Source organism: Theropithecus gelada, chromosome 7a (assembly GCF_003255815.1).
Source record: "Theropithecus gelada isolate Dixy chromosome 7a, Tgel_1.0, whole genome shotgun sequence".
NCBI classification, from domain to species: Eukaryota; Metazoa; Chordata; class Mammalia; order Primates; family Cercopithecidae; genus Theropithecus; species Theropithecus gelada.
In genome coordinates, this window is record NC_037674.1 from 26,701,420 (window position 1) to 26,714,377 (window position 12,958).

At 43.3% G+C, this 12,958-nt stretch overlaps 1 protein-coding gene across 2 annotated transcripts in view; it reads left to right on the forward strand.

Moving 5' to 3' along the window:
* GLDN (gliomedin) overlaps window positions 1-3,044 on the forward strand; it is a 67,770-nt gene extending 64,726 nt beyond the window's left edge. For both annotated transcript variants that reach the window (XM_025390344.1, XM_025390345.1), the window contains exon 10: window positions 1,821-3,044. In XM_025390344.1, the coding sequence (XP_025246129.1) occupies window positions 1,821-2,298 (478 nt within the window). In that variant the 3' untranslated portion in view covers window positions 2,299-3,044. The remainder of the gene's footprint in view (window positions 1-1,820) is intronic.
* The last annotated feature ends 9,914 nt before the right edge of the window (window positions 3,045-12,958 follow it).

A 12,958-nucleotide genomic window follows, 5' to 3' on the forward strand; every position in this document is an offset into this window, starting at 1 on the left:
TCTTCTGCCTCCTCTATGGCCTTGGACCAAGAGACAGCACTTCCTGTGTCTCCCTGTCCTCAACTAAAAATAAAAAGATGGACTACCACCTCTGAGTCCTTCTAGCTCTTCCCCGTCTGAAACAGTAAACCCAGTATTATGAATGCCACAGTCCTACTCATTCAAAACAAGAGACAGTGACCTTGAGGGAGGACTGGGTCCCTTCTCTCTCCCTCATCCTTCTCCTACCCTTAGTGAGGTCCAGCTTTAACAACCTTTGGCGTTTGAATGCTCAGGTTAGAATGGGGTGAGTTTCCTAGTATAATCTGCAATTTGATCAGACATATCGAACACTGGCGTCAGCCGTGGCAGGAAGCATCCCTTCCTTTGCCTCTCGCTTCCCTGTACATGACACCCCCATCATCATCTCTACACCTCCCTGGCCACCTCATTTGGGCAGTCTTGTGCTAGTAGAAAAAGGCAACTGACCTACCACCTGCTCAGCAGTCCTCGCTCTCAAGACACACTCCTTCGTCCGATGCTGCTCACTGAATCTTGTGGTCCCCTGCTGCCATGTTCTATAGGGCTATTGCCACACGGAGGTGGGGTCGGGGGGAGTTCTGAGGTGGATAACCTCCACAGTGAGAACTGGCCTCTTCAAGGAGGTGTATCTTCTAAGGAAGCTAAGTTTGGATGCAGTGGTTAGGAGGCTGTACTGCTCTATGCCAGGCCACTGACTGGGACCTCACAGAGAGGCAGAGCTGAATTCGACCCTGTAATTGCTGGGAGAGATGGGTCTCACCAAGGAATGCAGCTGTGAGGTGGCAGGACTAGACACAGCCAAATGGCAGCACTAAACCCCAGGTATTCAGAGGAAGAACTCCCGTGAACTGAGATGTGCAGGGACCTTCCCAAGCCTCACTCTTCTCTAGTTTCTTCATGGTTTCTTAATAGAATTCAAGTCTGTTTTGCTCAAACGCATATCCACAGATTCACACATTTCATGTTTCTTCTGCTGCTCAATGGCACCCTCTGGTGTTTTCTTTTAGCCCTAATGTTCCTGAATTTTCATTCCTGGAGTACCCTTTGAATTATAGTTCACTTTTATGCTACAGCCTAGAGTTGGAATCTGTCAAATCAGCCTCCAGGAGCTAAGGGGCATGACATTCCATGCTATAGTTTAATGTATCCAGCCACTTACTTGACAAGAAAATGGTTTTCACAGTCATGACTTTGCAACAGCCTTTCTCACCTAGTGACTTTCTTTTCAACTTTGCAGACTGTGAAACTCTTTTTTTTAAATTTCAGCAGGGAGTAAAGGAATAACCACCACACTTAGAGTTAGAAACCCTAAGTTCAACCTCTGGCTCTGCCTCTTACTTGTAGTCTCGGGCCAGTCGCTTCTCATTTTTTGCTTATAAAATGAAAATATTGGACTAGATCCTCTTTTACAGCCCCCTTGCAGCTCTAAGAATCTTCGAGGGGGCATTTCAGGAGGTCAACAAACATCTGGGCATTAGTGAAGTGGAGGTCACATGGCTAGTAAGTGGTCACTCAGATGCAAATTCATTCTGACTATAGGGAGTATTCTCTTTAACACCACACCACTGTCTCCCTGTTGCCTCTGCTAGCACAGCCAGTCATCGTCTCTTACATCCTCACTGCTCACAGCATTGCCCAAGGACCAGCAGAGCAGGCGTTACCCAGGAGCTTGTAAGAAATGCAAAATCCCAGCCCTCACCCCTGACCCACTAACTCAGTTTAATAGAGGAGCCTAATAAACCACCTTTGTCCACAGAAACAGTGATTCATGTGTACTTTTCTTTGTTTGCATATTTCAGATTTGAATTTGGCAAGGAAACATCCCAAACTCTGAAGCTTGAAAATGCCTTGTATTTTGATCGAAAATACCTTTTTGCAAATTCCAAGACTTACTTCAATCTAGCTGTAGATGAAAAGGGCCTTTGGATTATCTATGCATCAAGTGTGGACGGCTCAAACATTCTTGTAGCACAACTGGATGAGAGGACATTCTCAGTGGTGCAGCACATCAATACCACGTACCCCAAATCCAAGGCCGGCAACGCCTTCATTGCCCAAGGAATCCTCTATGTCACAGACACCAAAGATCTGAGGGTCACATTTGCCTTTGATTTGTTAGGAGGGAAACAGATCAATGCAAACTTTGATTTAAGAACTTCCCAGTCTGTTCTTGCCATGTTAGCATACAACATGAGAGATCAGCATTTATATTCGTGGGAAGACGGCCATTTAATGCTTTATCCTGTGCAGTTTTTGTCAACTACCTTAAAGGAGTGATGTGCTGCATTCTGCTCCCTTCAGCAAATTTCAGGTGTTTTCTGGGACCAGTTCTCTGCCAACAGGAAACTTGTTTTTTTTAACGGCAGCCAGATATTTAGAACATAACCTCATGACATAAGTGTTTAAATGGTCAGTGAGCCCCCCTTAGTGAAATAGCAACAGATTGGAAGTTGAAATGGCTGAAATGTGGTGATCTCGCCACAACTGGCTCTGCAAGTTACCTCCTTCTCCTTGGGCCTTAGTTTCCCCATTGGTAATCTGAACCATCTGGCTAAGATGATTGGGAAGATTTTCTCTACCTGTAGGAAATTTGGTGATTCTTGGCGGCTTCTCTTCTCACAACTTTTATGTATCTGCTTCTGTTGTTTAGCTGTTTTAGCCACATGCTGACCAAATTTCCCTTTGAGTTGAGAAGTCCAGTGGCTTGAGTAGTGAATCCCTCAGTGCTGACTTAGATCTGGTTCTTTGAAAAGGTGCATTAACTCTTTAAGACATCTAAAGTATCACATTATCCATAATTTATTGCTTTTCTTTGCATCTGCACCTGCCACCACAGAATAACCATTACCCTCAGCTGCTGACTGGGCAGCTCTGAGATTAGCAAAAGCCAGGGACAGCTACATGTTCAGGGTTTTTTTTTTTTTTTCTCAATAAGCTATTTTTTTTTTTCTTTTCTTGTTTTAAATAGAGAGTCTTGCTATGTTTCCCAGGCTGGTCTTGAACTCCTGGGGCTCAAGTGATCCTCCTGCCTTGGCCTCCCAAAATGCTGGCATTACAGGCATGTGTGCCTGGCCCAGGTTTCTTTTTTTTTTTTTTTTTTTTTTTGAGACAGTCTTGCTCTGTCACCCAGGCTGGAGTGCAGTGGCATGATCTTGGCTCACTGCAAGCTCCGCCTCCCGGGTTCACGCCATTCTCCTGCCTCAGCCTCCCGAGTAGCTGGGACTACGGGCGCCCACCACCATGCCCGGCTAATTTTTTGTATTTTTAGTAGAGACGGGGTTTCACTGTGTTCGCCAGGATGGTCTCAATCTCCTGACCTCGTGATCCACCCGCCTCGGCCTCCCAAAGTGCTGGGATTATAGGTGTGAGCCACCAGGCCAGCCCCAGGTTTCTTAATAACAGAGAATCACAATCTTCCAGATTCCCCCCAACTTCTTATCATGTTGATTTGTAGCTGTGGATCATGAACAGTGAATCCTCAGATCACGCTGACTTCTTATGCTTCTTCTGTGGATCCACTATCAAAGTACTAAATGCTGTGTAAGTAGACATTAATCTGGCTGGAACCATGGGAAGCACTTTTCAGTGTTCAGAGGAGAGGTGCCATTTGTGGTTATTACGTAGAACTGGGCCAGAGCCAGTCCATTGCCTGTTTTTAAAATAAGGTTTTACTGAGCACAGCCACGCTCATTTATTTATGCAGCACGGCCTGTGACTGCTTCTGCTCTGCACCAGCAGAATCGAGTCATTGCAACAAACAGTGTATGGCCTCACAGTGCCTAAAATATTGACTAGCTGCCCCTTTATGGAAAAAGGTTGCTGACTCCTGATAAAGAATATAAAGTGAGCCTGATTCTTGAAAAAATCAGAACCAGAGCCTGTTTTGTTTTATTCTAAACTAACAAGCCACATAGGAGTGACTTGCATTTTGAGTAGAGGGGAAGGGTGATAACGGCGTAAAATGAAGTGGCCCTCCACAAAGGCTGGTTAGGGGACTGTTCTTTAACATAGTTTTAAAGGATGTGATCTGGTCCCCTTGGATGCCAGGAGAGAATCCGGTTGAACTTGCTCCTAAATGCTCTTAAATATGCATATTTTCTGCCAACTCACTTCTTTAAACATCTTTCAGCCCAGCGCTGCGGCCCCCGGAAGGGCCACTGCGAATAGAGAGGAAGCTGGAAAAGTTCCTGGGGCTCTGCAGCCAGGAAGGGGAACCAGGACAAATCTTATGTAAAGATTTTCCAGCAACTTGCCCCAATTTGTGTGTGTTCTGAAACTTTTTCTCTGGGACCAAATTCATTCTCAGTGGCCCTGAGTTCAATACATTATTAACAGCAGCATTTTAAAACTTAGGGGATGAGCTAGGCATGGTGGCACATAACTGTAATCCCAGCTACTTGGGAGGCAGGGATGGGAGGATCACTTGAGGCCAGGAGCTCAGGACCAGCCTAGAAAGACCCCATCTCTAAAAAATAAAATATAAGTAAATAAAACTTAGGGGATGTACAGATTTAAATATTCAAATCTCCCAGCTCCCCTGAAAGTCCCCAGGCAGCTGTTAGTGACTTGTTTGTTGTGTCGTCAACATGATGGGTATTTGAAACTTCTCCCCCTACTTTTTCATTAGATTGGTTATGCCATGTTACCTTAGCTTGCAAAAATACTCTTTTCAGATTCACGTTCTATAACAAACAGTCTCATGTTCAAGATCGATATGTCTAATGAGTGCTGGTGTCCTTTTAAAGTATTTAAATATATATGTTGCCGTTGCTGAACACAGGAGACCGGGATAGGGATATAGTTTCATAGTAATAGTATATACAATACTAATTGTATATACGGTAGCAACCAAAAGAGGTTAATTAGCACATATTCCTTTTAGAAAAATGGTTTAGAAACCTCAGTCTTGATATCTGAGCTATCTTGCCTTCCTTACTCGTGAGTAAGGGATCATGCTCACTGCTGGAGAAGCTTACACTGGGACTTTTTTTCTTTTTTCTTTTCTTTTTTTTTTTTTGTTATGATAGAATAATGCTAATGTAAGGACAACTGAGTTTGATCAGTGTTTAATGGCAGTGGGTAATCTTATCTGATTGTCTTTAAAAGTGAAAAGGATTAAGATTTTATTCTTTCTTGTAAACATTACTTGATTTTTTAAAAAAGTTTTGGGCTCACTGCTAAAATAGATTATGCAACCTAAGGTTTTTAAGTCAAGATACTGTTTTAGGAGTTTGCCCTCTTATTTATAACCAAAGTTGCTCTAAAGCACTTTCCAAATATCTGCACTTCTGATGTCAGAATCAAACCAGATAATTCTCTAATTCTTCTTTCATCTAAAGTAGATAGCTTCCCACTGGAGAGTAAACAACACCATCCCTCCCAACCTCAAAGCTAGGCCACACTCTATTTCAAAGCATTTTCTTTCAACGGATAAGGTGGCTTCCTGAAGCCAAACAGGTGGTTCTGGTCTCAAAGTATCATTAGGCACAGGTGCTATCACAGAAAAAGTTCTGGGGTGGAAGTTTTAAGATGAGGAGTTCTGATCTTAGGCGTCTTAACAGTCACAAGGCGAAAAGTCAAATGAAGCAGTACAATTCTTGATGAGTCAGGTGTCACCTTCCCGTCACACAGAGGACGTTTTGGCTATGATCATCTGATGGCAAGTGAAGGAGAAATGAGTGATAGGGCTTTTCATTTTCATCCAGATGCCGTGGCCTTGTGTTTCACAGCATTAAGAGCCGTAATTTCTGACCTGCACAGATTCTGAACAACAAATGAATAATGATGAATGTCTTTTTGGTTGTAATTTAACAAGTCAAATAAAATAATCATTGCTGAGCACAATCACATGTTGAAACAAGTGTGTTGTTATTTTTACCTCTTGTTAATTTATATGTAACATTTAAAAGAAAAAAATCCAAAACAATATTGTGGTAGAATATTAGTTGCTCCTCTGTGGAAACTCTCAATTTGCTAGTTCCTTCTGAATACAGTACTGGAAAATTGTTGATACGGACTGTCTTTTCTCTATAAGAAAACACGAGCAATGGAAATATAATACTAGAACTGGGTTATACGTAGACATAAATGCAATGAAGATTTGCCAATTCATCAGCATGGGCAAGGCAACTGAGGACATAATATTTGAGGCTAAAAATTAAAAGAACAAAAATTTAAAACTGGATTTGTGTGAATTTAGGCAAGTCTCTTAATCCCTCGGAGCCTCTTTCATCTGTAAAACATGTCTAAAAAAAAGTAACAGTATTTACTTCCCTTGGTTTTTCTATGCGAAATGCTCTGATAATTATACAGTTCTTGACAAATTATAATTGTTACTTTTGTTGTTCCTCCCTGCAGGGAACCAGAGTGACCCTGTTGTTCTCATGGCCTTATCTAGGGCTGCAGAAATGGTTAGGGACACCATGTGAAAAGTTTCCATGGGCTGAGACCAAAGACCTGTTACATCAGGTAACACTGTCACAACACCAAAAGGTGGTCCCTTAGTTATACAACAGATTTACATAAAACTCCCCAAATAATGAAAAAATGGTTCAAGTACCTGTTACTTTGACCTATGGAGCTTCTTTATAACCTTCCCTAGAAGTGCTTGTTACTGGACTTTTGTAACTGAAATATTACAAAGTGAAAAAGAAAAATCTAAGGAGAAAATAATAGTCTCACCCCTTTAAGAGGACCATTCAGACCGTGCATGTGATTTTAAGATAGCTAATCTTCTATCTATTCACTGTAAAGATTTTAAATGAAGGTGAAATTGGTCTTTCAGTCCCACTACTGTTTCCTCCAAACACTCTGGTATGATCGAGCTCAACAATTGAGTTAAGCTTTAATAAAGAAGTGGTTTAAACTACTTCTAAACTCAGATTTTTGTGTCTGGCAACATAACATTGTCAATGTCCCAAGCTGCTTGCCCAGAGGCCACATCCACAATTGCAGGATGATAAAAGGTCAACACTGGATGGGAACCCTACAGAGCACTCGATCCCACTCTCATTGTAAAGTCTAGGAAAGTGAGACCAGAGGAGATGCATGACTAACTCACCCCACGTGCAGCTTAAGTGCCAGAGTCAAAAGGAAGCACTGTTCCCAACTTTATGTTTTCCACCTCATCCCACCGCTTTCAAAGATAGGATCTGGTTCTTATAACTGGAAAGTGGAAAAGTTAACTTTGAACGCTTTTTAGGGCACTCCTTTTTAAAAAGCTATGTCTAGAGAAATATGCCAAACCCAGCCTCGTCTTGCAGAGAAGTTCCATCACTGGGTAATGGCCAGCCTCACCTTCTGGAGCAGATACACACGCCCAAGTCCAGCACTACTTGTTACTCTCGGGATTCCCACTGGACAGCCCTTCCTTGCCCAGGGCTTTAGAAACATCAAAGTAGCTGCCACTTAGTGCTCATCATCTCTATGCCGTGGTGTCTTCTGGGCAATCAGCACACATGATTTCACTCAATCATGCCCAAGTAGGAAAGTCCTTAGATATTCCCCCTTCTCTCTACATGATGTTTAAATCCTCTCTACAAATGCAGTGAACACTGTGATGCACTCAAAACTTGGATTCTACTTCAGAAAAGACATTTTGCTTTTGGTGCTGGAAGTGCCGTCAGCATATAGTGTTCAGCTGTCAGCACCTACAGAAATGGTCAGTGCTGCAGAGAACCGCTTAGCCCAAGGATACGCCTCATCATCCAATGACTGATCAGTGTGAGAATTTAAGGCCTAGACACCTCAGCCCACCTGGGAATTACTCTAAAGAGCAATTCTAGAGCCAGAGCACCCTGGGGTTCAGCCAAGTCTGTCCCTGGGCCTGTACTGCCGATTGACTTTCTCTGTCCTTCCTGCTTCTGGCCCCTCCTTTCCACAGGTGTTGATCCTAAGGGCTCTTCTTAATGACATCATGCTGGCTAAACTCCATCTCAGAGTTTGCTTCCCAGGGAACCCAACCTGTTGTCAAATTGCCACATAAAATACAGGATGCTCAGCTACATTTTAATTTCAAGTTGACAGAAAAATTATAGTAAAAATATGTCCTAGATATTGCATGAAATATACTTTAAAAAGTATTCATTTAAAATTCAAATTTAACTAGGAGCCTTGTATTTATGTTTACTGAATCCTGGCAAGCCTAACCAGGTATGGTCGCAGACAGAAGCCACTGATGTGGGGCTTTGGTGCTGGATCACTCACCACCCTTCCTTCAGTGAGGACCCCAGGTTGGTAATAGATAAAGCACAAATAGCAAATGGGACAAGGAACTGGTCGAATTGCTCAAACTTGCATTGGTGATCCACTGGCATGTATAGCGGTAGAAAGGAAGGCATTAGCTGATGTGATGTGTCAGATGTTTAAGATTATGGGAGAAATAGGGACTGAAAGGATAATAAAATCAGGTGGCTACTGCTAAGCTTGATTGACCCACTGGAAACAGATAAAAAGCTGAGCGTAACTAATCACCAATAGAAAGCTGAGTGAGAAAGCCAAAGGCCTCCTAACCCGCTCCTTACACCTCCAGCTTACAAAAAGGCTCTTGTCTCCTGCAGAAGGGGAGAAAAAGCTCGGGATCACACCCTGGACTTAAAGATCAGAGTTACCAACCTCCAAAGAAGGTTAAACTCCCAGCAAAAGAAGACCTGCTATGCCAAGGTTAGAACGTGAGCAGGGACAGGTTGGGGCTCTGACATATGGGATAAAATGTCTGTGTTGGCCACTTCCAAGTTGCTGTTTGTGTAGACTTTGTGGGCATTTGGAAATAAAGGGGAAATTCAAAGATGGGTTAAATCAAGTTTGTTGGCAAACTTTTTCTGTAGAAGACCTGATAACAAATATTTTAAGCTTTGTGGGCCACATAGTCGCTGTTGGAACTGCTCACCTCTGCCATTGTAGTTGAAAACTATAATATGTAAATCAATGAGCATGGCTCTATTCTATTAAAACTTTATGGACACTGAAATTTGAATTTTATATAATTTTTACATCTCACAAAATGTTTTTCATTTGACTTTTTCTTTTCTCAAACTTTCGACAAGCATCTTTGACTTTAAAAACGATTTACACATATAAAAACCGTTTTTAGTTTGCAGACCATACAAAAACAGGTGGTGGGCCAGATCTAACCTGAAGGTCATAGTTTGCCAACCCCTGGGATAATCATGCTGCTTCAAATTGTACTTTCCATTAAGAACACTTTTTTTGGCCACTGCTAGAAGACGGGAGCCACTGTGCCAAGTTAAAGATAGCTGCACACATAGGGTACAATAGTTTTTATTTTGCTTTCTCCAAAGAAGCTAGAAAAGAAATACTATGGTGGTGGCAACATCAATGTTGTTCACGTTTTTGAGTGCTGACCATGTGCCAGGCACTATACTAAATGTGTTAACTCGTGCAATTATCATGGGAAGCCTATAAGGGATAGTCATTTTTAAATTAATTTCCCAGATTGAAAAATTAAGAAGCTCACCCACTGTCGCTCAGTTTGTAAGTGGTGAAGTTGGGATTCAAATTCAGGCGGCCTGACACCAGAGCTCATGCTTTTAGCAACTACTCTTTCTTGCCTCTAAGTATATCTAGGATTCCTCCACTGGCTCCCTCTGACCTTTCTACTGTAGTGATAAGGGCTGAAGACATTCACATAGGAAGAGACTCAGCAAGTCCTTTTCTGTTTTTGTCTTTTGGTCTCTCTTGTCCTTAGGAGTCTGACAAGGTCATGTGAGGTTGGCAAGCTGATCCCCTTGGTAAAAGATGGCTCTATATTTCTATTTTCGCCCTTGCCATCTCTTTGTCTCTCCATCCCCCAACTTGTGCTCTAGGATATACTTTGGCTAATACAAACATGTGCACTCCAGCTGTCTTTTGGTTCATGTTAACATAGTATAGCTTTTTCCTCCCTACTATTAATCTATGGGTGTCATAGAAAAGTGGGTTTTTTGTAGGCAGCATATAGTTAAGCTTTGTGGGTTTTTTTTCTTTTTTTTACCTAACAACTTCACCTTTTGAGATATTTAGACCAGGGATTAGTAAACTACAGCCTGGTGGGCTGCCTGTTTTTATAACTAATGTTTTATCAAAATGCAGCCACATCTATTTATGTATTGTCCATAGCTGCTTTTATGCTTAAAATAATAAAGTTATATAGTTACAACAGAAACTTTATGGTCCATGAGCTTAAAATATTTATGATTGGCCCCTTTAAGAAAAGGTTTGAAGACTCTTGGTCTGGACAATTTACATGTTTTTTCTTCCCAACTCCTTAGTTTAGACCATTTACATTTCATGCAACAGATATGCATTTATTGATATGGTTGGTTTAAATCTACCACCTTGTTATTGTTTATCTGTTCTGTGTTCCCTATTTTTTCTTTTTCTGATGACTTTTGAATTGACTGAATGTGTTCTAAAATTTCACTTTATTTCCTTTCTTGGCTTTTTCATTATAATTTGTATAATTGTTATTTCTGTGTTATTTTACTTTAGGGTTTATAATGTGTATATTTTTTCAGAGCCTTTTTAAAAACTAGTTTTTCGGAAGGAGGCAGAGTAAGATGGTGAAAGAAGCCTCCAGCAATCATCGTCCCCACAGGAACACCAAATCTAACTACTATCTACACAGAAAAGCACCTTAAGAAGCCAAAAAATCAGGTGAGCCATCACAGTACCTGGTTTTAACTTATCACCGAAAGAGGCACTGGAGCGGGTCAGAAAGACTGTCTTGCGTTGCCAATGCCACAGTGGCCCCATGACAGAGAGCATCTGTCCTTGGAGGCGGGAGAGGACAGTAATTGTGGGACTTTGCATTTGGACTCAGTGCTGCCCTGTCACAGTGGAAAGCAACACCAGGCAGAAATCAATTGACCCCACAGAGAGAATATTTAGATGAGCCCAAGCCAGAGGTGTGTCATCCCTTCCAGTGGCCAGAATTGAGTTCCGCAAGCCTCGCCGCTGCAGGCTAAGGTGACTTGGGTTCCAACTAACCTTGAGAAGCAGTCTAGGCCACAAGGACTACAACTCATAGGTGAGTTATAATGCTGTGCTGTACTGCACTTGGAGCCCGTGAACTTGGGGGGCACACAATCTGGTGAGAAGCCAGCCGGATCAGCCAAGGGGGTGTGTGCACCTGCTCTCCTCCAGGCTCAGGCCACACAGGTCACAGCACAGAAAGAGACTTTCCTTCTACTCGAGGTGAGGAGAGGGATGAGTAGAGAGGACTTTATCTCACAACTCAGAAACCAGTTCAGCCACAGTAGACTAGGGCAATGGGCAGTGTCCTAAGCCACTCATTCTAGAGCCTAGTTCCCAGACAACATTTCTGGACATACTCTGGGTCAGAAAGGAACCCACTGCCTTAAAGGGAAGGACCCAGTCTTGGCAGGATTCATCACTTGCTGAGTAAAGGGGCCTTTGGGCCCTGAATAATCAGGGATAAACCTGAATAACCTGAATAATCAGTGGTCGCCAGGTAGTACATGTCGGGGGCCTTGGTTGAACCTCTGAGACTTACTGGCTTCAGTCGAGACCCAGCACATTCCCAGCTGTGGTGGCTGTGGGGAAAGACTCCTTGTTTTAAAAAAATGCAGAGGGAAGAACAAAGAGGACTTCGTCTTGCAGCTTAGGTAACAGGTCGGTCACAGTGGGGTAGAGCACAAAGTGGGGGTTTGGGGTCCCTCATTCCAGGCCTTCACTCATAGATGGTATTTCTGGACCTGTCCTAGGCCACAGGGGAGCCCACTGCTCTGAAGGGTGAGTCTCAGGTCTGGTAGCATTTACCACAAGCTGACTGAAGAGCCCTTGGGCCTTGAGTGGACGTTGGCAGTAGCCTGGCAGTACTCGCCATTGGCCTGTGGAAGTGTTGGCCATGGGAAGAGACACTTCTTGTGGAAAAGGGAGAGAAGAGTGAGAAGGCTTGTCTTTCGGCTTGAGTGCCAGCTCAGCCACAGTAGAATAGAGCACCAGGTAGATTCCTAAGGTATCTGACTCCAGGCCCTGGATGCCAGACAGCACCTCTGGCCCCATCCAGGGATGGAAAGAACTCACTGCCCTAAAGGGAAGAACACAAGCCTTGCTGGCGTTGCCACCTGCTGATTGTAGAGCTTTGAGCAAGCATAAGTGGTAGCCACATAGTCATTACAGTGGGCCTTGGATGAAACTCAGTGCTGTGCTGGCTTCAGGGCTCACTCAGTGTAGTCCCAGTGATGGTGGCCAATAAGGGTGCTTATGTCACCCACTCTCCCAGCTCCAGGCAGCACAGCATAGACAGAGTGACTCCATTTGTTTGGGAGAAAGTAAAGGAAGAGAACAAGATTCTCTGCCTGCTAATACAGAGAATTCTTCTGGATCTCATCGAAGCCCACCAAGGTAGTACCTCTGAGTCTGCACAAGCCACAGTATTCTTGGGCATGGAGTGCCTCCTAATGCAGATACAGCTGCAGTGACCAAATACATAAATCACAACACCCAAGTCCCTTTGAATACCTGGAAAGCCTCTCCAAGAAGGACAGGTACGAACAAGCAACAACCATAATAAATACCTGTATTAGTCTGTTCTCCCACTGCTAATAAAGACATATCCAAGACTGGGTAATTTATAAAGGAAAGAGGTTTCTTGGACTCACAGTTCCACATGGCTGTGGAGGCCTCACAATCATGGCAGAAGACAAAAGATGCAAAGGCACATATAACATGGCGGCAGGCAAAAGAGGTGTGCAGGGGGAACTCCCCCTTTAAAACCATCAGATCTCATGAGACTTACTCACTGTCATGAGAACAGCATGGGAAAGACCCGCCCCCCCTCCCCGTGATTCAGTTGCCTCCTACTGGGTCCTCCCATGACATGTGGGAATCATGGGAGCTATAATTGAAGGTGAGATTTGGGTAAGGACACAGCCGAACCATATCATTATACCCCCCCGGCCCCCAATAAATCTCA